The 27,279-nt window shown below is 37.3% G+C and overlaps 2 protein-coding genes across 3 annotated transcripts; one reads left to right on the top strand and one right to left on the bottom strand.

The window, feature by feature from the left end:
* The first annotated feature begins 17,791 nt into the window (after positions 1–17,791).
* Positions 17,792–19,290, top strand: LOC121770585 (putative 4-hydroxy-4-methyl-2-oxoglutarate aldolase 3). 2 transcript variants are annotated; one of them, XM_042167325.1, is made up of 3 exons: positions 17,792–17,965; positions 18,460–18,539; positions 18,622–19,290. In XM_042167325.1, the coding sequence occupies exon 3, from the start codon at positions 18,639–18,641 to the stop codon at positions 19,137–19,139; it is 501 nt and encodes a 166-aa protein (XP_042023259.1). In that variant the 5' UTR covers positions 17,792–17,965; positions 18,460–18,539; positions 18,622–18,638; the 3' UTR covers positions 19,140–19,290. The 2 variants fall into 2 exon arrangements, with proteins under 2 accessions (XP_042023259.1, XP_042023258.1); XM_042167324.1 differs by lacking the exon at positions 18,460–18,539 and having other exon boundaries at positions 17,799–17,965.
* Positions 19,291–19,300: 10 nt separating this feature from the next.
* Positions 19,301–22,228, bottom strand: LOC121770584 (thioredoxin domain-containing protein PLP3A-like). Its single transcript, XM_042167323.1, has 9 exons — positions 22,069–22,228; positions 21,875–21,982; positions 21,158–21,232; positions 21,027–21,074; positions 20,772–20,914; positions 20,452–20,524; positions 20,309–20,370; positions 19,670–19,767; positions 19,301–19,592 (listed from the first exon to the last, which is right to left on the bottom strand). The coding sequence occupies exons 2-9, from the start codon at positions 21,956–21,958 to the stop codon at positions 19,489–19,491; spliced, it is 687 nt and encodes a 228-aa protein (XP_042023257.1). The 5' UTR covers positions 21,959–21,982; positions 22,069–22,228; the 3' UTR covers positions 19,301–19,488.
* Between the last annotated feature and the right edge of the window lie 5,051 nt (positions 22,229–27,279).

Raw genomic sequence — 27,279 nt, 5'->3', positions numbered from 1 at the left:
GTTATCGACAAGATATAATATGGGTTGACACGACACGATAACAACCCGAACATGATATTACACGATTAAAACCTAATATTACACGATTCAACCTTAATTTTTAAGCTAATTTACACAATTAAAATTCGTTTTATACTATTTAAACCTAAATTATAAGAAATTAAAAAATTAAAGTAATATATATTTTTTTAAATAATAATAAAAATAATAATATTATTCTTAATGGGTTACCCGCATCCGACCCGCATCCGACCCGAACCCAACCCGAAATTACCGGGTTCTTAATGGGTCAACCCGATAAGGACACGGATCCAATAAGACTTGACCCCAACCCAATAATTTCATGCGGATTCGTGTCAGATTATCGTGTCGTGTCGAAAATTGCCAGCCCTAGGTTTCACGTCTCAACTCTTTATACTTCGTGTTTTTTTTCTTTGCAGACTACGGATGATGGTTAAGGATTTGGAACATTTGGTGAGTATGGTCTGGAATCCTTTCAACATCTGGTGAGTATGGTCTAGAATCCTTTCAACATCCTCATTAGATGTGTCTTTATTTTTGCAATATCAGCATCTGCCCAGGGTTTAATCATGATTCGAAATAATATATAATGGGAGTGCTTATGGCATTGCATTAGTGCACTAACATCAATGTAATATATTTTGTTATGTTGTAGGCATGGGCCAGTGATTGAGGCATGATTTTATTCCTTATATAATTCGATATGCTCAGCTAAATGTGATCAATTACATTTTTTTCCTTATTTTCTCTCTTTCTCTCTTTCTCTCTATCATACACACACACACACACACATAGAGCATAGAGTTGTGTCCATTCTTCTTCCCAAATCCATTCTTCTACTTCTTCTTATCTTCTTCAGAAAATTAACAAGCATGAATTCCTTTTTCACTCTCAATCTCATTTCTCTTGTAACTGTCTTCTTCTTTTTTGAAACCACATTATTTAATTATATCCCTACACTCTGTCCACCCTTAAGAGAGAGTGTGAGTTCATTACTAGAAGATGGTTTCGAGACCTACTTCTACACACATACCCTCGACCACTTCCACTACGCACGGTCGAGCTATGCGACGTTCTTTCTCAGAAGTATGTCGTGAACGCAAGGTATTGGGGCGTGATTCATTTCCAACGTAGAAATCGGGCAAAAACTTGCACTGTCAGAATGACTGGAAATTCGCACGGTACAAGTGAAACGCGCATTGGAATTGAACTCTTAAATCGATTAACACATTATCAAATGAAAAGAATAATAATGGTGGCCCTTTGTAATTAAAAATAGGCCCAAAAAGAGTACGACGACCCCAGCTCTGCCGTTGTGATACCGCCTCCGGGAGCTCGCCACTAACGTGGTCGTCGCCTTGAGATTTCACGTCTCAACTCTTTATACTCCGTATTTTTTTCTTTCCAGACCACGGATGATGGTTATGGATTTGGAATATTTGGTGAGTATGGTCTGGAATCCTTTCAACATCTGGTGAGTATGGTCTAGAATCCTTTCAACATCCTTATTGGATGTGTCATTATTTTTGCAATATCAGCATCTGCCCAGGGTTTAATCATGATTCGAAATAATATGTAATGGGAGTGCTTATGACATTGCATTAGTGCAGTAACATCAATGTAATATATTTTGTTATATTGTAGGCATGGGCCAGCCCTTGAGGCATGATTTTCTTGCTTATATGATTCGATATGCTCAGCTAAATGTGATTACTTAAATTTTATTCCTTATATTTTCTCTCTCTCTCACACACACACACACACGTAGAGCATAAAGTTATGTCCATTCTTCTTCACAAATCCATTCTTCTACTTCTTCTCTTCTTCAGAAATTAACAAGCATGAATTTCTTTTTCACTCTCAATCTCATTTCTCTTGTAACTCTCTTCTTATTTGTTAAAACCACATTATTTATTAAATCCCTACACTCTCTCCACCCTTAAGAGAGAGTGTGATTTCATTATTAGAAGATGGTTTTGAGACCTACTTCTACACACATACCCTCGACCACTTCCACTACGCATGGTCGAGCTATGCGACGTTCTTTCTCAGAAGTATGTCGTGAACGCAAGGTATTGGGGCGTGATTCATTTCCAACGTAGAAATCGGGCAAAAACCTGCGGTGTCAGAATGGCTGGAAATTCGCACGGTACAAGCGAAACGCGATTTGGAATTGAACTCTTAAATCGATTAACCCATTACAAAATGAAAAGAATAATAATGGTGACCCTTTGTAATTAAAAATTGGCCCAAAAAGTGTACGACGACCCCAGCTCTGCCGTTGTGATACCGCCTCCGGGAGCTCGCCACTAACGTGGTCGTCAGCTTTAGATTTCAAGTCTCAACTCTTTATACTCCGTATTTTTTTTCTTACCAGACTACGGATGATGGTTATGGATTTGGAACATTTGGTGAGTATGGTCTGGAATCCATTCAACATCTGGTGAGTATGGTCTAGAATCCTGTCAACATCCTCATTGGTCTTTATTTTTGCAATATCAGCATCTGCCCAGGGTTTAATCATGATTCGAAATAATATGTAATGGGAGTGCTTATGACATTGCATTAGTGCAGTAACATCAATGTAATATATTTTTTATGTTGTAGGCATGGGCCAGTGATTGAGGCATGATTTCATTCCTTATATCATTCGATATGCTCAGCTAAATGTGATCAATTACATTTTCTTCCTTATATTTTCTCTCTCTCTCTCACACACACGTAGAGCATAATGTTGTGTCCATTCTTTTTCACAAATCCATTCTTCTACTTCTTCTTCTCTTCTTCAGATATTAACAAGCATAAATTCGTTCTTCGCTCTCAATCTCATTTCTCTTGTAACTTTCTTCTTTTTTGTTGAAACCACATTATCTAATTGTATCCCTACATTCTCTCCACCCTTAGGAGAGAGTGTGAGTTCATTACTAGAAGATGGTTTTGAAACCTAATCTACACACAAACCCTCGGCCACTTCAACTATGCGTGGTCGAGCTATGCGATGATCTCTCAAAAGTACGTCGTGAAACGCAAGGTATTGGAGCGTGATGCAGTTCTAAAGTAAAAATCAGGCAAAAACCTGCGGTGTCAGAATGACTGGAAATTTGCATGGTACAAGCGAAACGTGATTTGAATTGAACTCTTAAGTCGGTTAACCCATCATCAAATGAAAAGATTAATAATGGTTTCCCTTTATAATTAAAAGTAGGCCAAAAAAGAGTACGACGACCTCAGCTCTGCCGTTGTGATAACGCCTCCGGGAGCTCGCCACTAGCGTGGTCGTCGCCTTGAGGTTTCACGCCTCAACTCTTTATACTCCTTATTTTTTTGTTTATAGACCACGGATGATGGTTAAGGATTTGGAACATTTGGTGAGTATGGTCTAGAATCCCCTCAACATCCTCATTGGAGGTGTCTTTATTTTTGCAATATCAGCATCTGTGTTTAATCATGATTCGAAATAATATGTAATGGGAGTGCTTATGACATTACATTAGTGCAGTAACATCAATGTAACATATTTTTTTATGTTGTAGGCATGGGCCAGTGCTTGAGGCATGATTTTCTTCCTTATATGATTCGATATGCTCAGCTAAATGTGATCAATTACATTTTCTTCCTTACACTCTCTCTCTCTCTCTCTCTCATACACACAGAGTATAGAGTTGTGTCCATTCTTCTTCACAAATCCATTCTTCAACTTCTTCTTCTCTTCTTCAGAAATTAACAAGCATGAATTCCTTCTTCACTCTCAATCTCATTTCTCTTGTAACCCTCTTCTTTTTTTGTTGAAACCACATTATCTAATTATATCCCTACACTCTCTCCACCCTTAGGAGAGAGTGTGAGTTCATTACTAGAAGATGGTTACGAGACCTACTTCTACACACAAACCCTCGACCACTTCAACTACGCGTGGTCGATCTATGCGACGTTCTTTCTCAGAAGTATGTCGTTAACGCAAGGTATTGGGGCGTGATTCAATTCCAACGTAGAAATCGGGCAAAAACCTACGGTGTCAGAATGACTGGAAATTCGCAAGTTACAAGGGAAACGCGATTTTGAATTTAACTCTTAAATCAATTAACCCATTATTAAATGAAAAGAATAATAACGGTGGCCCTTTATAATTAAAAGTAGACTAAAAAAGAGTACGACGACCCCTGCTCTGCCGTTGTGATACCCCCTCCAGGAGCTCGCCACTAGCGTGGTCGTCGCCTTGAGGTTTCACGACTCAACTCTTTATACTCTGTATTTTTTTTCTTTGCAGACCACGGATGATGGTAACAGATTTGGAACATTTGGTGAGTATGGTCTGGAATCCTTTTAACATCCACATTGGATGTGTCTTTATTTTTGCAATATCAGCATCTGCCCAGGGTTTAATCATGATTCAAAATAATATGTAATGGGAGTGCTTATGACATTGCATTAGTGCAGTAACATCAATGTAATATATTTTTTTATGTTGTATGCATGGGCCAGTGCTTGAGGCATGATTTTCTTCCTTATATGATTCGATATGCTCTGCTAAATGTGATCAATTACATTTTCTTCCTTACATTCTCTCTCTCTCTCATACACATTAGAGTTGTGTCCATTCTTCTTCACATATCCATTCTTCAACTTCTTCTCTTCTTCAGAAATTAACAAGCATGAATTTCTTCTTCACTCTCAATCTCATTTCTCTTGTAACTCTCTTCTTTTTTTGTTGAAACCACATTATCTAATTATATCCCTACACTCTCTCCACCCTTAGGGGAGAGTGTGAGTTCATTACTAGAAGATGGTTTCGAGACCTACTTCTATACACAAACCCTCGACCACTTTAATTACGCACGGTTGAGCTATGAGACGTTCTCTCAGAAGTACTTCGTGAACGCAAGGTATTGGGGCGTTATGCAGTCCCAACGTAGAAATCGTGCAAAAACCTGTGGTGTCTGAATGATTTGAAATTTGCACGGTAAAAGCGAAATGCGATTTGAAATTGAAATGTGAGACTATATATATATAGGGGAGCTTTAATCTCCTTTTCATCCCTTAGATTTAAGTTTCTTCTAAATCTGGGTCGTTAGATTAGATTGATCAAGGTACCGGATTGACTCTTTTTTTATTATCCCGTGTTGCATTATAGATAGGATTCTGTGCATTAGGAGGGTAAAGTAGTAAAAATTCCCAAATAAAACCACACCAAAAACGGAATATGCGAATTTTAGTGAGGCTATTGATACACGTCCCAGCGTCGATTCATTCTCTCTCATTCCAAACACAAAACTTCCTCTCCACTCTTCCGCCGTCCCCTCTCCCCAACTTCCACTAAACGTCAAATCATAGCCGCCACCACCGTTCGTCGTCATTTTCTCCATCCTACTTGAACTCCGGAAGTGGGCGTTTACATTGTTCACCGCATCGACAAAGTGGGTCTAAAATAACTGTTCTTGTTGATGATTTGAACCTGGTAGATGACGGTAAAGCCCGACTAGAAGTCGATTTCATCAATTTTTAGACACGAAAATCAATGATTTTAACATCGACTTGGTTGCGACCTTTCGAAATCAAAAAAATGGTAGTTGTTCACGGTTTTCTCTGACTCCGAAAACAGACCTTTTTTGGGTTTAAAATGATGGATTTGGGTATCTTATTTCTTGTTGTTATGACAGATTTATAATGACTAAAAGAGGCCGTCCGTCGCGCTCTCAACCTACACATGCTGCAGGTAACCAAACAAGTTGATTGAGTGTTTAAGTGCGTCAGTAGTTCGACAACAATTAGGCTTGCATTGTGCATTCATCTACATATCTGGTAAATGGCTGGATGGGTAATTGCAAGACTGGTTTGTGCGCATTAGTTGATCTAAAATTTACATTATTTATGTAATGGGATGCATTATTTGTCAAGTATTTTGCATTATATGCCTGGTTACTTGCTGGTGTGGGAAAATTGGTGAAAGGAATATACAAATGTGCATTATTTGATTGACCGCGCTGCCGTGGTCGGTTGCATTGTTGGTGAAGAAGCAGCCTCGTTTTCCTTTTGCTTGCGGGGGTTGTACATCACATGCTCAGACTCATCGACCAGGTGCCCATTTTTCCGATCGGCAATTCGATCCTCTTCCATCTCTTTCTGACCCGCGCCGACCAGGCTCACATCATAATGTACATATTATATTATATGATGGTTGTTTTAGGTTCTGTAATACATGATTTTGTGATCTGTAATGTACATTTTTATTGACTAGTATAATTTAAATTTGGCCGTATTTGATTGATCGGCGTACGTTTCTTGTTTTCCCCATGGGGTTAACAATCCTTGGGGCTAGGGTGTAGTATGTACTAACTCTTCAAACCGTCGTCAAAGTAGACGGGTTTCAGTCATTCATCTAGGGTCTAGGAATCATATCCGCTAGGTAGTATTTTTTAACTGATACACATAATGTACATATTATATTATATAATGGTTGTTTTGGGTTCTATAATGCAGGATTTGTCATCTGTAATGTACATTTTTACTGACCAGTTTAATTTAAGTTTGGCCGTGTTTGCTTGTTCGGCACACGTTTCTTGTTTTTCCATAGGGTTTAGCAATCCTTGGGGCTAGGGTGTAGTATGTACTAATTCTTAAAACCGTAGTCTAAGTACACGAGCTTCAGTCATTCGTCTAGGGATTAGACATAATATTGGCTAGGTAGTAGTTTTTAACTGATACGCATAATGTACATATTATATTATATAATGGTTGTTTTGGGTTCTGTAATGCAGGATTTGCGATCTGAAATGTACATTTTTACTGACTAGTTTAATATAAGTTTGGCCGTGTTTGCTTGTTCGGCACACTACTAGAAAATTCACATATTATGACATGTATAAATGCAATTAGAAAACTATTATCTTGACACTTTAGGTGTAATGGCACTTATTGCTCGTGTGAGGAAAAAAAGTGTGATAACAAGCAAAGTGAAGATAAATCCTTCTTTATTACACTCCAAAGGTGCCATGAAACATAATGTGTAATGTCACTTGAAAATGCCACAATATAATTTCTTAAACTACACTAACTTTTGGACGAAAATTTACTAACTACCCCCATAAATTTTTATTATTACAATTTACCCTATATTTTATTTTTATTTATTTTTTTCACCTACATATTTATAGAATTTATATTATTGTCCTTCAAATATTCATAAATTATGTTTTTATCCTTCAATTACATTTTAGTTTCAATGTACAAAATTCATTATATTATTATTAATCATTCAAAAAAATTTAATAAATAACTAATTCAAATAAAATGGCAATTTTCAATAATACCCAAAGTATCAAATGATGTTATCTAATGTGTTTAAACACAAGGATTAAACATAAGCGTTGGTCATCTTTACTTAAACTACAAACAAAATTAGTACTAAAAAGTAAAAATTATAAAGTCCTAATCTATTCCAAAAGTGCTTGTAGGGGCATTGCTTGTTTCTTTAAAATGTGAGCCTCTTATGCCTGTCAAAAGAGCAAAGTACCACTCCAACGCCATGCGACCTAAAATAATTACAAAATTCCAAGTTAATACAATAAATAACAACAATATACATGTACTTTGAGAAAATAACAAAGGTTGGAGATACTCATATATATTACACAAAGCTCAAATTGTTAATGAAAGTTCAGGATGAAAGTGACTTTGGCAAGGATTCAACTATATAATAATAAGAAAAAGCACCTATGCTGGTTCCTACTCATAACTTTATGTACATAAGTTTCCTCAAGATTTAGACAATGACCAATGTCCAATGAATTTCATAGCTATATCCGAAAGTTGAAATATGGAGAAGGAGAATGTCATATCCAAGATAAGAAAATGAGAACAAGGCTACAAGTACTTGTAAAAAGACTAAAACTAGCTTGCAGTTACAAGTATGTCTCTCCAACAAGTAGCTACAGTGAATGCACAAAGTATATATCACATTGGATTTTTAATAAAGAACAAAGAAAATTATAGTGTAGATAATAAAAGATCCATCAGGTGAATAACATAAGGCAAAGAATCAGAATTATCAAAGTTTCATACATGTGACTAAATCGAAGATTTAAAGAGGGTTATTAGACCAAATAAACAATGCATTTGTTCTCACTTTTTTCATTGTTGTGTCACCATCCATTAGAACACGTATTCTAACAACTTAAAACTAATCATACATTAATGCTAATCTATAAAATAACTACAGAAAATAGTACACTGTAATATCCGCATACAAAGGCCAGACAAAAACAATACATGTAGAGCTCTATCTAGTGAATTAAAATACAGATGTCCAACTGAAATTGAATGCAACAATAGTAAGTCCACACACAATGAGAAATGCAAATGTCCACTAAAAACTAGTAGTATAAATCAAGACAAGTAGTTCAAATAGTATAATTAGTAATCAAATTTAGAGTACCTGTCATCTAAATGTGGATCGAGAAATTATAAACATCCAATGGATGTCACTCAGTGGGTGTCACTTGCATGTATAGGACGTGTGTGAATTATGAATCAAACTGAAATGCATTATTAATTATAAGTTATAAATGATAGAATATACCAAAGCTATAGGCCAAGCAATTATATGACCAAGTACTTGTGAAAGCTCTTGAAAGTTATCATAGGGCCTGATCAATTGCTCCTTTGGTTCAATCACGGCTACGACACATATCTCACACCAATTCAATCCTGCCAACTCTTGTAGTTGGATTGAGGCTATAAATAAATCCCTTAGCAACAACTTTTTGGGTGAGAAAACTCCTTAGAGAAACGTATGTCCCAACCTCCAAGAAAACAAATAGATTAATAACCATTTTTAATATGTTATATATTTCAAAATTATAGAAAAAAAACAAAGATACCAGATCAGCTTGAGTTGTAGCCTGTGATGAGAGAGACTCAGAATTTGTCACACATGGCCTTATGTCTGCTTGCGAAGCTGGTCTTTGTTTTGCGGCAAGCATTGCTTCTAGTCGTGCAATTTTATATTTGTACTCTATTAACAAACGGTCCGATGTGCTTCTTGGTGTTCCACTCCACACGTCTATGGGACACACTCCCTTACCCATCATCCTTACGTGACCTGGTTTGTCCTTTCCCATGATTTGGGAAAATATGTCATTTGGAGCAATTTGATCTTCGACACCTTCGGGAAGTTGGCTACTACGTTCGACCATTGCTGTCTGTTCACAAAATTATAAAAATTAATGTACATAATGAAATTGCATAATATTTTCCATACAATGGGAAAATGTAATGAAATATACAATTTTAGTTGATACGTCATCACTCGCGTTTCCACTCGAAGGAACAAAATAGGAACTAAAAAGTTGAACACGGGTTGGGCATCGCCCGTGTTCCTTTGTCTATGAATATGTATATTGTTAGGATACTAATATGTCATAAAAATAATGATGAAATTAAACATAGAAAAAAGAAAACATTACCAATTTTTCTTTAACTTGTGCAAATGACGTCTTTCCTGTTCTTTGATTCATTAACTTCTTTGCTCGAGCTTTTTGGTTTCTCTTACTTATATTCTAATAGCAAGTCATAAATCAAAATGATTAGATTCATAGCTTAAATGAAATATCATTACATAGAGAAAAACTAGAATAAACCATTGCGTTTTCCGTTCTCCAGTAAGTAAGACAATTGATCCATTGATCTTCCAAAACTCTGTCATCCATTTCATGTATTAAATGCTCGATAGGTACGTCAGCCCAATACCTTGTTTTCAAATAATGCTTCCAACTTCTCCATTTAACTCCGATGGAGGCCACAACCCATTTCTCAGCAATGATAGGGATAGTGAATCATGCCTTAGACAAAGACATACATTGTTATAACTATGTATATATAATTGTCAATGGTCTGGAATGAAAAATAGATCACATTAATTTCTACGAGTTAAAGTAAAATAGAACTTAAATAACAATTAAGAATTGAGAAAAATGTAGTGTGATAATCCAGAGTGTTTTGAACTTATGTTCAAAAAAGTACTCTTAGCAAAACTAGATCCAATGATTTAAACTACATGCAATAACACATATATGTGTCTGCTTCACAACAAGTATTGAGTACTTATGTCCTCATTTGGCAATGGTGGCACACTCCTATGGATACGGTTCGAATGTGTGAACATATTCACAGCTTCTTTATTTCTGCTCATTGTTGTCTTAGTTATAAAACCTGATAATTATTATAACAATTTATATTTAAAATATATATTAACTACCTAACAATATAGTATGCTAAACAAAAAGATCAACTCAATCTGGCTGATTTAAATTTTCACAAGGATTACAAAAATTACTAGTAAAGAATGAAGTTTTTAACATGTAGACTATATTTTTGAGACATCCGAAATAAAATATTATATTATGTCATTGGAACGGATGAGTGGTGATTATAACTCTATTATTGAAACTCAGTTAATGATGAAAGGCCTCTCAAATTAACCACTACTAGAGATAGCAATGGATCTACTAAATCCTAATTCGACAGGTTTAGAATTTAACTAGACAAAGTACTAAAAATAGGAAGAAAATTTAGAATTTAATAATTGTTCAATGAGATTATTGAGATTACATTGCGGTAAAAATGGAGTTTAGGGGTGTAATTATTTGAATCTGGATGTTTTATTGTTTAAAAAAATCCATCAGATTCTATTTAGTTTCACTATTTAATCGAAACATAAAATGATTTTCCTTCCCTATTATCACCTAGAAGCCAAGCAATTTTTTTTTACCTTCACTAGAAGTAAACCTTTGAGCTGACGTATTCCTTTTCTCCTGTAAACGACCACTTTTTTTTAATCTGCTTCCCTCCTTTAGAAGCCATATGTAACTACATACATTGGAATGAAAGTAAGTAAAGACAATAGCGGGTAAAATATATAGTGAAACTTGAGATCATTTCATCAAACACTTGGGGTAAAACAAAAATTACTTTAAACTTGATCACATCGCATAATAAAATTCAATTGAAACCTATAGTATGTGATTAAAACATATAATCTATGTTAGCAACAATAAATTATCATTCCCCTGAATATATTACATCGTTCGTTCTAAAAATAATTTCATTGAAAAAACTCACCTTGCAAGAATCAAAGGAAGGTCTCAACTTGATTTTCTTCTCGTTCTTGTTCTCTTTGCTAAACTATAGATAATTGTGAGTTCCTGAATTTGCTTGGAGTTATGGGAGGAGTGGACGGTTGTAAGATCAATGTTTAATTTGGCGCTCAATGTTTCTCCCGCTCAATCCCTAATCTAGGGTTCCTAATTTATTCTTCTAATTTATGAAACAGAAACTGCCGAATGGAGTGATTGAATTGCTTTTTAAAGCTATAGTTATCGATATCAGGCATTTAGGCACAAATTGGATAAATATTTTAAAAAGGCATTAGATATGGTACATATCGATATAGATATGTTTGTAATAATGATAAAATAATAGAATAAGTATTCCACCAATTTTCTAAATACATGTTCGTTTTATTATTTAATATTACAAAATTAGATAAAATAATAGAATAAGTATTCCACTAATTTTCTAAATACATGTTCATTTTATTATTTAATATTACAAAATTAGTAATCATCAATATTAGATATGGTACATATCGACATAGATATGTTTGTAATAATGATAAAATAATAGCTTGGTGAATTGATTTTATATTTTTATTTGCAATTCGTATTAAAACAAAAGTAGAAACAATACATGTATGGTTTGTTTATTAATTGAAAAGGGCAATCTTATCCTTAATTTATGAACGTGCTTCTAATATTTTTAATAATGAATAAAGTAATTTTAAACAAAATTTAATCATTAATAAAATATATTTTTAATATATTCTATTTATTCTAAAAAAGAGCATATTTATTCTCAATACCGATTAACATTTTCTATTTAAATTTATATCTAAATTTAGGTTTAATATTTAGCATAAGACACGTAAAGGAAATGTCATTAAGTGAATCCTCTTTTGACATTTATGTAAAATGCAGCAATAATAGATATTATAAATGCAATGAAACATTGATGTGATTATTGGATATATATGTTGACATCTTTTAGGCCATCCACAACGTTGTCACTAAACCGTCCCTTAAATTACTATTCGCGGGCTCCACTGTACTTTTTTACTCCATCCCTTAACTAAGGGACAAAACCTGCAACCCTTCGTGCCTTAATCGTCCCTTAAATTACTATTCATTCAATTTTATTTTTTATTTTTATTTCCAACCAAATTCAATTAAAAAAACACACTTCATTAAAATCAAAATAAAATTACAACATAAAATAAAAATACAACTTAAAATTCAAAAAAATAAAAAAAGACATAATTAAAATCCTAAAAAAATAAAAATGACAAAATTTAAAATACAATTTTATAGAAAATAAAATGAAGAGGAAATGGAGATGATTTGGGAATAATAGTGTCACGCCCGCATTTTCTAAGGATAGAAAACACGGTTGATCGCGACTAGGGGAGGATTAAAGAAGCGGGGAAGAAAGGGGAAAACAACACAACTCGACCATAGCTCGAAACAACTGGGAATAGCTCGAATAAAATCAGAGTATCTCAACAATCAACAACTCAAAAGAAACAATATTTAGCGGAAGCATTTCGAGAGTAGAATAATGCTATGTATGAAGACACAACATATTCTTGACATTTGGTAGACATTCCTCACCTTTATGCTCAACACCCACCGCGCTCGTCACCGCTCAACCTGCACATAGGGAAAACACATGCAGGGCTGAGTACTTGATGCACTCAGTGAACAAATGCCAAAACAATTTTTATAACAGTTGTGTATATCATGCCACCATTGAGTGACCTCGGGGTTTAACTTGAAAAGGCCCGAGACACTAAAAATATTTCAAACACAAACTTTCAACTCATCCTCAAATCTTTTTTTCTCATCATTTCAAACCAACCATTTCTCCTTGATTATTTAAGAAACTGTCATATCTGTTCTTTAGGGTGCCGTGTAAGGGGCCACTTTCCACGAGCACGAAAACCGGCCAACCCATTCGATGACTCACGGTCCTCATCGTGTACACTAGTCCGAGTAGGGACGCACCCTTGCTAAGACCCGAATTCGATTAAACTCACAGTAGGGACTCACTCCCCACTAAATAATCATCAACATCAACATCAACATCAATCTCATCAACATCAACCTCGTCAACATCAACAACATACTGTGAAACGAGATTTGTGGCCGCAAACTCGATCACTAGACCGGCCGACCCAAAAGACGGCTCACGATCTCCATTGGTGTACACTAGCCTGAGTAGGGACTCACTCCCTAGTCAGACCCGAATTCGATTTCAATAGGTCTAGTAGGGACAATTCCCTTGCTAAACAAACAGATATGCATTTCTCAAAACAAAAACATGGCATGATATTCCCTTTGCAAACTTTATTTTCCTCAAAAACGTATTTGAAACATAAATTATTTTTCTGCATAGGTCGAGCATCATCTCACATCATATCAACAAGTCAAGCAATTCACAACTACTCAAAAAGCTATACAGCGCAACACATGACAATCCCTTTCACTTTAAGCACATAAATCACATAATCATGTAATAATCGCAATCACAGACATTTCGTCACATATAATGATGCTCAAATCAATATATTAAATCGAAAGCTCTTGAAAATATTTAGTTCGAAAGCCCACAAAATACTTAGTTAGAAAGCCCACCTCGAGTGCTTAATCCGAAAACACTTTCTTTCCCTTGCGATCACGATTCACTTGCGATGTTTCACCTTTAAAAATTTACATAGCACATATATCAACATATTTTCCGATCACATAAATCACATCATAACATACATCTTTGCATATCCTATCACTTCATCACATATATAATTTCATTTGAAAACTGGCAGCACTGCGCAACGATTTTATAAAAATCATTTAAAAATCATCCGACTTCCGTTGGGGCTAAAACTTTACCACAATACAGAAGACTCATCAAAGGACTTCCAGTTAAAATTTCATGTCCAAATACCCCTTTTAGGTCAGTCAAAACAACCACGTAACCTACTGGTCGAGAAAACATTTTCGGCAGAGTTGCGCAGTTAACTTCAAAAATTCACCAAAAATTCATCTTTAATCCAAAAGGGTTGAAATTTACACACAACATAGAAGACATCATGAAGTTTACTCAGGAAAAAGAATTGGTCAAATCGGAGTTCATTTGATCGGTCAAAAACGTGTCGGAACTTACTGTTCGGAATTCGTCGAGCAGACGAGCGGTGCCATCGCTGTTCGGCCCGTTGCTGCACGTTGTTGCTGTTGTTGGCTGCTGCACAGAGCCGGGAGACGCTGCTGTACGAACGTTGCTGCTCCGCCGTCGCTCCCTTTCCTCTTTCGACCACCATCACTCATCTCTCTATCAATTCGTTTTGTTCCATCACTGTAAACTCTGCAACTCACGGTCCAGATCGGTCGTCGTCGGCTACTGCCCGTTGGTCAGCCTGTTCGCCGCCGACGTCGCCGCTGCTGACTCCGATTCGTCACCCGTGTCCACCACAGACGCTCGGCGCTGCTGCGTCGTCGCTGCTGTGCAGTCGAAGGTCTCGCAGCGTCGCCGTCATTCGCAATTAGCCACTGCATTGTCTGTTTGCTGTTCGGACAGCCATCGTTCCTCACCGATTCAACCTCGAAACGACACGGCAGCCCCTGAAACATCTCCGAACAGCCCCGAACCAACTCCGAACCGCCCCGAAAGATAAGTTCTCCTTCAAAAAATATGTTCTTTCGTTTCAGTTTTCAAAACGCAGCAAGGGGGCCACTGTTCGTCGCCACTGCTGGATCGTTGCCGCTGAACTGACGTTGCTGCGTTCGATTGAACCGGAGCCCTCACGCTTCTAACGTCGCCATTTCTCTTCCTCATCGCCGCTGCCTCACTCTTCTCTCTTTTTTTTTTGCCAAAAGAAAGTAGTGAGTGGTGCTAGAGGGCTTGGGGAGGGTGTAGGTAATGATGAGGAAGTGGGGAGTGGAAGAAAACCGTCGATCATGGGGGGATGAAGAAAACCGTCGGTCATGGGAAGAAAGAAGAAGAAAGAACGAAAGAAGAAGAAAAAAAAAACTTGGGCTTCAAAGTGTGGTTTCCAAATAAAATGAATTGGCTTGGAAACTTAAAGTTCTTTGATGAAATTGGGCCCAACATGTAAATTGTAGAGTTTGGCTAAGTTGGTTAAAGAATAAGAAAATTTGGATGACCCAACACTCTTAAAATTAATAGCCCAAAGGCAAATTGTAAAATTATTCTCTCGACAAAAGAAACAAGGTCGAAAAAATTTTCAAGTGTACAAACGACGGTCCTTTCAAGAACACAATAAAAAGAGTAGAAAAAGTCGGGGTGTTACAAATAGATATGTAGTTGTGTGTGAAATGAGGATGAATTAGGAGTATTTATAGAGTAAAAAAAATATAAAAAATTAAAAAAATGGAAAACGGCTATAAACGGTAATATTACCGTTTTAAATTTTTAATTTTTTTATTTAATTCAAATTTTAAAAAAAATGATTTATTGCGTCAGCGTGACGATGCCCACTCGTGGGCCGGCGAGTGGGCGTCACGCATGGCGCCGGGGCTCGCCACGTAGCCTCGGCGCGTGGCGAGACGTCTCGCCACTCGTCATGTCGTGACAGAACGCGGAACGGGCTGGGGACGAGACGGGGCGCTGCAACGCGTCACGCCGCCGTCCCGTCCCTCCGTGACGGAATACAGGCCACCCGCGTGACGCTGTGCGGGTGGCCTTATGAAGTGCCATATTGTAAGTGTAAGAACATCTCATTTTTCTAGTAGTGGCTTCTTGTTTTTCCAACGGGTTTAGCAATCCTTGGGGCTAGGGTGTAGTATGTACTAAGTAAAAAAATCATTACCAAAGTCCTCGAGTTTCAGTCATTCAACGAGGGTGTAGATATCATCCCGGCTAGGAAGTAGTTTTAACTGATTTACATAATGTACATATTATACTAAATAATTGTTGTTTTAGGTTCTGTAATGGTATAGACATGAGCTGTAATGTATATGTTTGCTGAACCGGTTTTATTTTGGTTTTTGTAAAGTGGTGGTTGTACCTGATTGTTCTCCTGAGTTGAAGCCTGTCGTTGGTCAGAAATTCCAATCCCTAGATTTTGCTTTCGCTTTTTACGCTGTGTATGCTCGCGCTGTTGGTTTTGATACGCGCAAACAATGGATGAGGAAGGCGGACGATGTTACAACTTGGTAGTATGTTGTATGCAATAGGGAACACAAGAAGAAGTCAAACGAGGATGACCAATTGAATGCACGGTCTGGTTTTTCTATGAAGCGCAGACGGTTATCCAAGCATTGTGATTGTAATGACTGAAACATAATATGTTTGCATTACTAATCTGTTTTCGTTCATTATTAGTAATGAAGTTTTACATAATCGGATACTAGCACTTCACTTACTCTATATAGTTATTCCATTACAGTTCATTATTAGACACATTATGTACATTATATATTGCATTACGAAACAGATAATGTACATTGTTGGCCTTTAATTTGTACATTATTGTGCACATGCAATTGACAGAATGTACATTAATAATATACTAGTGCTACGCACCATACTATCATTATTCGATTATTTATATCCATTACTTTCAGTCTATTGGACATTATTATTAAAATAAAGTTAACTCTATCTACATTATTTTATTCCTATTTTACATTACTATGGAGTAACGTTTCATTATTCTATAAAATAGAACAATTACATGTGCCGAGTTAATGTAATCATACACTAATACCCAAACAGTTTTCAAGAAGTTTAGGAACACGGACGGGGTTCCCCATCGGCCTCCATCGCCCCACCATTGCGGCGAAAAGGCCGTCGATTGGCCCCCTGCCCTCTCCCCCCAAAGGCCAATGTAATCGGCCTTGGCCGATCCAAATGGGGCGTCGATCGTCCCTCCATTGTGGTGAGAGGGCTGGCGATCGGCCATATAATCTTTTTTTTTGCTGAAACAGAAAGAGAGAGAGGAATAAACACTGGAGGAGGAGGAGGAGGAAGAAAGGCTGCTATTGAGGAAGATTAAGAAAATAAAACCCTAATTTATATTTAAACTATAAATTAATGGGCCAATAATTTTATTAAATAAATGGACTATAAATTAGTGGGCCAATAATTTTATTAAATTAATAGATTATATTTGAGATGGCCTAAGTTAGGTTTTCATTTAATTAATTAATAAGTTATCAAATATTTAAGATACATTAAAATTTATTTCATGTACCATAATACTTTTATATTTTAATTTAATTAAGTTAATAACATATTCCCTCTGTCCCTCTGTAGTAGAGACGTTTCTTTTCGGCACGAGATTTAAGAAAATGAATGTTAAGTAAGTTAAGTAAATGAATAATAAAGTAGAAAAGGAAAAAGGTAAACAGATGAAGAAAGAATAAAGTAATAGAGAAGAAAAGTTGTTGCTTTTTGGTAAAAAAGAAAAAAAAACTCAACTATAAAGGGACAATCCAAAAAAGAATATGACTCAGCTATAGAAGCTATAGAAGGACGAAGGAAGTGTTAAATATGAAAATGCTAAAAAGTAAAACAAAATAATGATGACGTGAAAGGGAAAATCCGGTATGGGAAAATAAATCCTTTCAAAAAATAATGATGTGGAATAATAAAAAAAGGAATGGCCAACCATTGAAGCATTGCTTATAAAGTAGGGAACCCAATCCAAAACCAAGTTGTTAACATGAGAGGGATGGATACGATTTGTCTGATCATACGTCACGGCACACCCAACGAAAAGATGAAACGATTTTCAGTATCATTTAACTTGTGGTTTCAAAATTTACTTGGGAAGGTTTCATCGGTGGATGCTGTTGTTCTCCTTTCTTCTTCACAGGTACAACTTCATTTCGATTTACAACTGGTTTTGTCGTAATTGAGCTCGAATTTGACCTGTTCTACTGTTACTTTGGCTGTGCTGTGGGTTTCAAGCATATTTTGTTAATTATGCTGTTTGAAGATTTATTTAGATGGATGAATTGGGCGTGAACTTAACCATTCTTGTAATTGGAGGAGGGAATGTGTTGTAACAAATATAGTCAAGCAAAACTTTGTAGGACTTATTCATTGCTCGGTTTCTAATTAAGATCGGAAAATAGCCGCATGATCCAATTTCGTTTATGGTTTGATGTTTGAATTAGAAGTTGGATCACATGGTTATTGATATGGATGAATATTGAATGTGGGGTGGCTTAAATAGGCTGGCTGTTAATATACATTATTCGAATGCTAAATTGAATCGACATCGAAACAAATTGTGAGTTGCCTTTAAGAACGAAATTCTGACCTTATAGGATCTTATTTGTGGATTTTTGTTGTTTAATTTGGTAGCGAATATGGAATTTACATCGAAAATTAGGCATCTTAGAGTTGAATCGGACGTTGAAGCCCTAGAAACGAAACACTATCGAGTAAGAGGTGTTAACATTCTTGTTACTTTTGACATATTTGTAGATTAACAATTGATTATATGGTTGCAATGGTTTTGACTAGTTTGAGGAGAGGAAGACATGGGTTCTTTAGCAACCGCGGAGGTTTGTGACACGAATGCAGCACTGGTGGCAGTTGGTGACATCCGAGTCCTTCCACCTATTTTCAAGACCTATGGGCAGTGTCGTGCATTCTCTGGCCCGATTGTGACTCTCAAAGTGTTCGAAGACAATGTGTTGGTGAGGGAGCTTCTTGAGACGAAGGGTGAAGGCAGGATTCTGGTGATAGACGGGGGAGGAAGCATGAGGTGTGCGTTGGTAGGAGGAAATCTGGGGCAGCTCGCTCAGAATATGGGTTGGAATGGGATTGTTGTAAATGGGTGCATACGAGACGTGGATGAGATCAATGGGTGTGATGTCGGGGTCAGGGCATTGGCGTCGCATCCCCAGAAGTCGTACAAAAGGGGCATCGGCGAGAAGCATGTACCCGTTAATATTGCAGGGACACTCATTCACGACGGGGAGTGGCTCTATGCAGATTCTGATGGAATCCTCATTTCCAAAGGAGAGCTTTCTCTCTAGTTATTTTCTGCACCAATAAAAATAATAATAGTAATAGTAATAGTAATAATCACAAAAGCACACAGTTACTATCATTATGCATTGTTTTTGCCTGTTGGCTGTGTATGTTAAAGACAGATTTTTATTCAGAGTTATCATAGTAGTTTATTAAGATTGTTGCATTGCAAATATACTACTCTATTTATCATTACTCGAGTATTGCATGTAATAGTATCCCAGCAAAACAAAATAACACATACAGCAAGAGTTACAGCCATTGACGAGTGCGGTAAAATTTTACAGTAACTACAAAAAAAAACCACAAAATAACTGCAGTTCAAGTTCTTGGGGCAAGCTGCTCGGTGAGTTCTTAGTCAGAGTCCGAATCTGTATGTACTGATGTTCTCACTGACGTACGTTTTCCTTCAAGATAATCATCATCCTCTTCATCTCGTTTCTTCTCCTCGATAATTCCTGAAAACATAGGTTTAGAATCTGCAACAAAGTAAATAAATGCAGCTACAACGCAGGATTCCGGAGAACAATGTTACCTTTCTTCAAGAAGAAAAGTTCAAGCTTCCTTGTAGGGAAATCATCTTTGCCCCCCAAGTCTTGAAACCCCACCAGCCTCTCGGATGCTACGCCTTGCCTGTGTGAATGTTTGTATGTAAAGATATGATGCTAAGCAATGCTATTTTCACCTTGAATCATAAGCAGAGAGACTTTCTTATGCGATGTTATTATACAATGTGAAATGAATCAGTGGCAAAACGGAGAAATTTTCAAGTGAGCTAAGTTGAACAAATTACGGTTTTTATGCCATAGCCTGATTTTACTTTGACAATAATATACCACCTAAAGATAGCTTCTCCTTGACCATCACTTATTCTCAACCCGTCTCCAGTATATTTTGCACAGCAAGTCATAGCAAGGAAATAAGAAGTATGAAATCTTACTCGTCACCAGCAGTGGCAGAATGAAAAACTAGGATGCCACAGAAGTAACTTGGAGATGAATATGATAAGATTTAAATATAACAAAATAACAATAGTTCTTTCCAACTTCATTGATATCTAATTCATAGCCATTCATGTCAATTATAAATCAATGGAATAATCCCACATTCCCACTTGCTAATGGAAAAATGAATAATTTGGAAGTTTAGGAATAGTATGGTAAATAAGGATTACCTGAATAGTATGACGCATGGCAATGTCTTGATTCCAAGCTTGGTAACAAAGAAAGGAGCATTCTACCAAAAAAAAATAGCACACGTGAGTTTAAGCTTCTTTGATGTACAATACATACATGCAGCACGATCTTCTATACTAACCTCAGCATCCAATTTGAGGAATTTAGTAGTAAAATGTCTAGGAGCAAGGGACTTCAAGTGCTTATCCATAATCCTAGAGAATGCAACAATAACAGAGATTATAACAAATGCATGCTTTTTAAGGATCTTCAGAATAAAATTTAAAAAAATTGCAAAATATACTAGGGTGACAGAGTCACCATAAATCCTTCTTTTAGCTGTTCAATACTTAACTACTTAACAAATTAATATGATAACATCACATGCCTAATTGAAAATATCTACTCAATATATCCGACTTTTTACAGATACTGCAAATAAGAGATATAATGCATCAGTACTTGCAACGATAGAACTCTCTGTGGTAGAAATGACAAATCACTTTTTCAGTGCCAGTAACTTCACCCAAAAAATCTCCTTCTGTTATCTCCCTGTACTCCCCATGACCTTGCATTGTCAACTTTTGCCGCTTCTCTGCTTCTTTCTGTAAGGAAAGTTAGTAAAGATAGAACAAAAGAGGCAAGCTCTGCCTCATATGAAAACCTAGACAGATGATCTCAAAGGCAAGAAGAAAAATAAACCAGCTAGATAGATACCTTAAGAGTCGCTATCCTGTCAGCGTGCAATTTCTCCAGCTCAGGGTCCTATGAGTAGCATAAACAAAGCAAAAAGATGAGACATACAGAGAAAAATAAAGCAACATAATGTCAATGCAAAACTTACTTACATCCATAAGCTCATCCAAATCCACTTCATCATGAACAGAGCTTGATGCATTAGCTTTCCCTTGAGCCAGCAAATCCTGTGGAAGTTACAGCAATTGAGATCCACAATCTTTACTTCCTTTAAGAAATGTTATTCGCATACATTACTAAAACCAATCTCCTTCCAGCTCGCAGTTAAATCTTATATACTTCAGAAACCTTGAAATGAACCAAACCCTCAATTGCAACATACAAACATTGACAAAATCTCAGCACATGATATTTAGCAAAATGCATGCTTTTGCTTAATTGAAACCACACAAATCAACATTCAACTGTACTATCTACCAAACTGCAGCATCTAATTTGAAATTCGACACTCGAACTTTATTTCAGTTCTGCCTCTTTTCAATAAAACAAATAAACTTCCCCTTTACTACTTCAATCAAATCATCAATATTTACTCTGGTTAATATAAACTCTGAGTGCTCTAGTAGGAAGATATTAGTCTAGTAGAATAATGTCCAAAAATCTTCTTCAGAAACTAAACCTAAACATTACCCGAAAAAAAGGTAGAATTACGCAAAATATACCCCAATTACATCAGTTCGCATAAGCTATTCCTCCAATTCATCAATTCTACTAAATCTGCTTAACATAGAATTCCCGAAGCAGAAATATAGAGCATGAAATTCATCAAAGTAAAATTAACCCAAAATAAACTAAAAAAGATTTGGAACCTTTTGGTAATCGCGAGCTGCAGCAGCCATGACATTGCCGAATGCCAAATTAGAAAGAGTCGATTTCACTGAATCCGGATCCATTTCCTTCTCTCTCTGATTGCAGAGCTGAAATAGAAATATATTACCACTGTTACACCATAATCAAACAAAAAACCAACGAATTTGTGCACCAGGGGAGAGAATAAACTTACCAATAAGATCTGGATTCACAAATCTAAAAGCTAAAGCTAAAGACAAAGATTAACTCGACAATCTGCAACAAAATTTATAGCGAAATTCAATTTCACTAGGTCTTTGAATTGAGTGATTGATCTATTTAATTTTATAAAAAAAAAAAACTATATTTTCTGTTTGAAAAATGTGGTAAAACATGGGCTTAGATTTAATCTACTTGGACTTGTTGAAATTTCTGGACCTTTTGCTTTTAATCATATTGGGCTAAAAAATAGTACTACTAGGTTTAATTCGATATTTCATTAGATGTTTAGAATCTCTATATTTTCGGATATCTATTTTTTAAATAGGGTTTCATATTTATATTTGTTATGGTCTTTTATTTATGCAGAATCATGTATATTTTATACTAAGGTTTACATTAAACGTATCTCATAATTTTGTGAGATTGTGCTTATTTCACTTTGTGTATAAAACTTACTGTATAAATTAATTTTTTTAATGTACTTATAGATTTAATTTGGGGAGCCTAAGAAGTGATAAATAAATTACTACTCCATCCGTCCCACATTATGAGTCTCGTTAACTTTTCTGCACTCATTTTATAAAAATGATAATAAATAGTTAAAGTGAAGAAATGGTAAACTAAGATAGAGGATAACGTAGAAAAGACTACAGAAAAATTAATGGGACTGTTAAAGTCGGACAAGGGGAGTATAATTTTATAAAACTAGTGTAGGATAGTCAACCAGACTCATAATATGGGACGGAAGGAGTAGCAGTAATTTTTATTTACGATACGACACATTCTATATGCACACTATTTCGCTATCCATTTGGCGATGCGATACCATTAAGGAGAAATATTAGTAGAACATTTAGTTTAATATTCACACTTTCCTTGTTGGATACCACATTGAGAAATGTTTGGTAAAAAAAACAAGACCAACTAATGTATGAGAATATGTGAGTATAATTTGTTGTATGCATATTTTGGATTATAGTTTTGTACATAGTATATTCCGTTGTAAACGCATCAAAAGTGATGTGAGAAAACTTAGAGAAAAACTTCATCAAATGTGATGAAGGCGACATATCCGTCGCGGTTTCTAAAGAAGTCAACCATGTCGAAAATAAAGGTGGTTGGTATATTGTCACGGGCTCTACTGCCCTACTTATAGAAGTTTTGAGCGGAGGAAGCTCAACATGAGGAATCAAGCATTATCGAAATTATCTGTGTTGGAGATGAGGTCCTCAAGATGACGTCTAACATGACAATCATTCTAAAGAAAGTGTTGCATGTCCTGGACATCCGCAAGAATCTAGTTTCGGGATCCATATTTGTTAATAAGTGTTTTAAACTTGTACTTGAATCTGATTGGTTTTTCGTGCACAAGTTTGGAAAGCCACTTGTGATAATTGCGGATTTTGCATGCTTTTAAGCCTAGATTTGGTCACTTTTGATTATCTTTCTTGAAAATATGTTCTTAAAGTGTAATATCTTTATTGTTCGATATTTTAACATGTTTTGTGAGAAATTAGACATAGAAAATTATATAAAAAGTCGAAATTGAAGTCTGGAAGAATTGGACCATCTCAATGGTCTGCTGACACGAAGTCAGCGGCTGCCAAGCTTGTCAGCTATTGATAGAGGTCCAATGGCCCATTTTGGAAATCAAGCTTAAGCCAATGTCCCGATTAGCGACATGCTAAGTTCAATGCCAAGAGTCTAGGAGCAAGTCAGCGACCCGCTGTGATCATGTCTATGGTCCGCTGAGTTTGTACGACAGGTGCTGTTTACCCTATTTCGCTCCAGGACTTACCATTATGAGCCAAAATTAATTATTATCATACTGAAAAAACACCCTAATATCTATAAAAAATACCCTCATAATTCATCATTGAGAGATCATTTTTATATTATAATTATATATTTAATGAAACTTATCACTAAGTTTTACTTCCATATATATATCAATACGTACCAAAGGGAAGTAGAAGAAGAAAACAAGAAGTTGTTGCGTTCGAGAAAGTTCATAACCACGAAATCTTTAAGATATTTCTTGTGTTTAAAGTTCTTTATTTTTGTCCGTGCTTTAAAAATATCTAAATGTGTCTTGTTCATTTGACCATAATGATAGGCAAAGTCAATTTAATTGTTAGTGCTCCACTCAATTTCGATTTTTTGCATCATGAGGTCATCCACTACGCTGTCTCTATACCGTCTCTTAAACCGTCCCTTAACTACTATTTGAGGGTCTCACTGTCCTTTTTTCATCCATCCCTTAACTAAGGGACGGAACCTGCAACGCTCCGTCACTTAACCGTCTCTATACCGTCCCTTAATTACTATTCATTCAATTTCATTTATAATTTTTTTTTCAACCCAATTCAATAAACAAACACACTTTATTAAAATTAAAACAACATTACAACTTAAAATTTAAAAAAAAATGAAGACATAATTAAAATTCCCAAAAAATAAAAATGGCATAATTTAATCTGCTCCGCCAAAGTTTTCCCAAATGTGCTCAATTAGATCCTCTTGGAGTTGGGTGTGGGCGCTAGAGTCGCGTGTCCTTGCCCGAATAGCCAACCGTTCTTGTATAGACGGATGCGCTCCACTTCGCGGCGGACTACTTGCGGTTGAGCTTCCGGGGGATTCGGGGTCGAACCAATTTCCTGCATCGGGTCCATGAACCACGAACGAGCCGGGGCTTTGATGATGTTGAAGCGCGCTTGGAGAACCCCGAACGCCCTCTCCACATCCTTGCGCGCAGCCTCCTACTTCTGCGCAAAAAGAGCCTGCTTTGGGTTCGCAGGCCTGCCGCACGTCTTCACGAAGGTCGGCCACTTCGGGTAGATGCCGTCGGCGAGATAGTACCCCATTTTATACCGCCGGTTGTTGGCGACGAAGTTGATGGCCGGCGCTTTACCATCCAAAACTTCGGTAAAGAGGTCGGACTGTTGGAGCACGTTTACGTCGTTGTTCGAGCCAGGAACCCCGAAGTACGCATGTCAGATCCAAATCCGATAGTCGGCAACGGCCTCGAGTACAACGGTTGGGTGGGTGCCTTTGTGGCCGCTCGTGTAGGACCCCCTCCAAGCCACCGGGAAATTCTTCCATTGCCAGTGCATGAAATCGACACTGTCAAGCATCCCGGGGAATCCGTGCACTTGTTCGTGCAGGTTGAGGAGGAACTGACTATCCTCCGTGGTTGGCCTCCGGAGAAATTCGTCACTGAAGGCTGCCCGGACGCCTCTGCAGAAGTTGAGCAAGCACATGCGCCCAGTGGTGTCTCCGATGTGCAGGTATTCGTCGAATATGTCGGCCGTTTGTCCAGTCGCAAGCTGCCGGATGGCTGCAGTACATTTCTGCAGCGTCGTGTGGCTGGGACGGCCGACCGCGTCGAACCCTTCTCGGAAGAACTCTTCCCTGGCCGCCAAAGTATTCGCTATGTGGAGAAATAGCGGTTTCCGCATGCGGAAACGGCGACGGAAGTAGGTAACTCCCCAAATCGAGTTATCGCAATAAATAGTCGCGTACTAACCGTGCAGCGGCTTCTTCCCGGTTCCGATTGATGTACTTTTGGGAGCGTCGTGGGGGTGGCGCGGCTTCCTCCGCCTCCCGTCGTCGATCTTCTTCGAGTGATTGTTCCATTAATTGACGCATTTGCTCAAAAGGATCCATTTATTTTAGGTGATTGAAGATGGAAATTGGAGTGATAGAGAGGATTTGAGAGGAATACATGTGTGTTTGTGTTTGAAATTAGTATGAAATAAGATTATTTAAAGAGTAAAAAAAAAATAAAAAAAATAAAAAAAAATAAATAAACAAAAATATAAATCAAACGGTAATATTACCGTTTGTATAAAAAAATTAAAAATTCAATTTAAAAAAAACGAATTATTGCGTCATCAGTGACGTCGCCCACTCGCGGGGCAGCGAGTGGGCGACACGCACGCAAGGGACGAGCGCCACGTGTCTCAGGCGCGTGGCGGGACAGCGCGTCCCGCGTCTCGCGGGTACGGGCTACGGGACGAGACGGGCTCGGGCTGGGGACGGGATGGGCGCTGCAACGCGTCCCGCGGCGAACCCGTCCCTCCAGGACGAGACGCGAGACCGGGGCGGGACGCGTTGTGGATGGTCTGAGTTGGAGAAATTTTAGAGTATCTACTGTAAGATTGACGTCCCCAATAGCCTTACCCCATTTTTGTCCACAGTCCCAGTTTTTTAGTCCGCTCCCAAAAAAAGGTTTCCGCCACTATAAAGCGGACACTTTCAATAGCCCCGAAATTTTATAACCAATTTTCATTTTAATTACACAAAATTCGAAACTGCTTCTTTCTCTCTTCTTTCTTCTTCCTTCTCCAATCTCCCTCTAAACCCTAAAGATGTCGGAAAAAAAAAACATTGGGGCGGCCGGCGGGCCTATAGGCGCGGCGATCGGGGACCGGCGCGTCCTCGCACAAAACACGCCGAAGCCTCTTCCGCCTCGGAAATTTTGTCCTCCTCGGGGCGGACGTCCTCCCTACTATAATCCGGCGGGGCGGCGGCGGGAAGGGGGCGGCCGGCGCGCCGCCCCCATAGTGGATACCCTTAGGTCAAATTTTATTGGCCCTTAAATTAGGTCTTGATTCTATTTGCTTGTTGTCGAGAAGATGGATGCATTTTCTGTGTGTACGCAGTACGTATTCCCAAATAGGAAATGAATGATATATAGAGATAAGTTGGAGAAAATTTGAAGAAGAATTGAAATTATGGTGTCAAAACAAGAATAAAAAACCTATGGTATTTATAGGTATGAAAATGAATACAAAATAAAAATGAAATGTGCCAAAAAAATGACTAGTTTAAACTCTAATCCTATAAATTTGGCGGTCTATTCAGGTCAGCTCACGGGTTACGGGCTGCATTGACATCCCTAGTATCACAACGTTAGTCATTTTGGTTCATCCCACAATGAGAGTTCACTTTCACTTTTACTGTAAATAGTTAGTGGACTTCATGTTAAAATTCATAATTCTTGTCCCACATCGACTTGGTAACGATCCTAGCTCACCTATATAAGTGTGGATAACCCTCCCCTTATGAGGCCTTTTAAGGGGTGAGTGACTCATTTCTAATATGGTATCAGAACGGGCCCAAGTCGATGATGGATTATATCTCTTTATTTCTTCTCTTGCCTACCCACGTGATGGAAGTCCGATGTGTCATTCCGGCCCAC

Source organism: Salvia splendens, chromosome 16, assembly GCF_004379255.2.
Source record: "Salvia splendens isolate huo1 chromosome 16, SspV2, whole genome shotgun sequence".
Lineage (NCBI taxonomy): Eukaryota > Viridiplantae > Streptophyta > Magnoliopsida > Lamiales > Lamiaceae > Salvia > Salvia splendens.
This window is presented reverse-complemented; position numbering and strand designations above follow the sequence as displayed.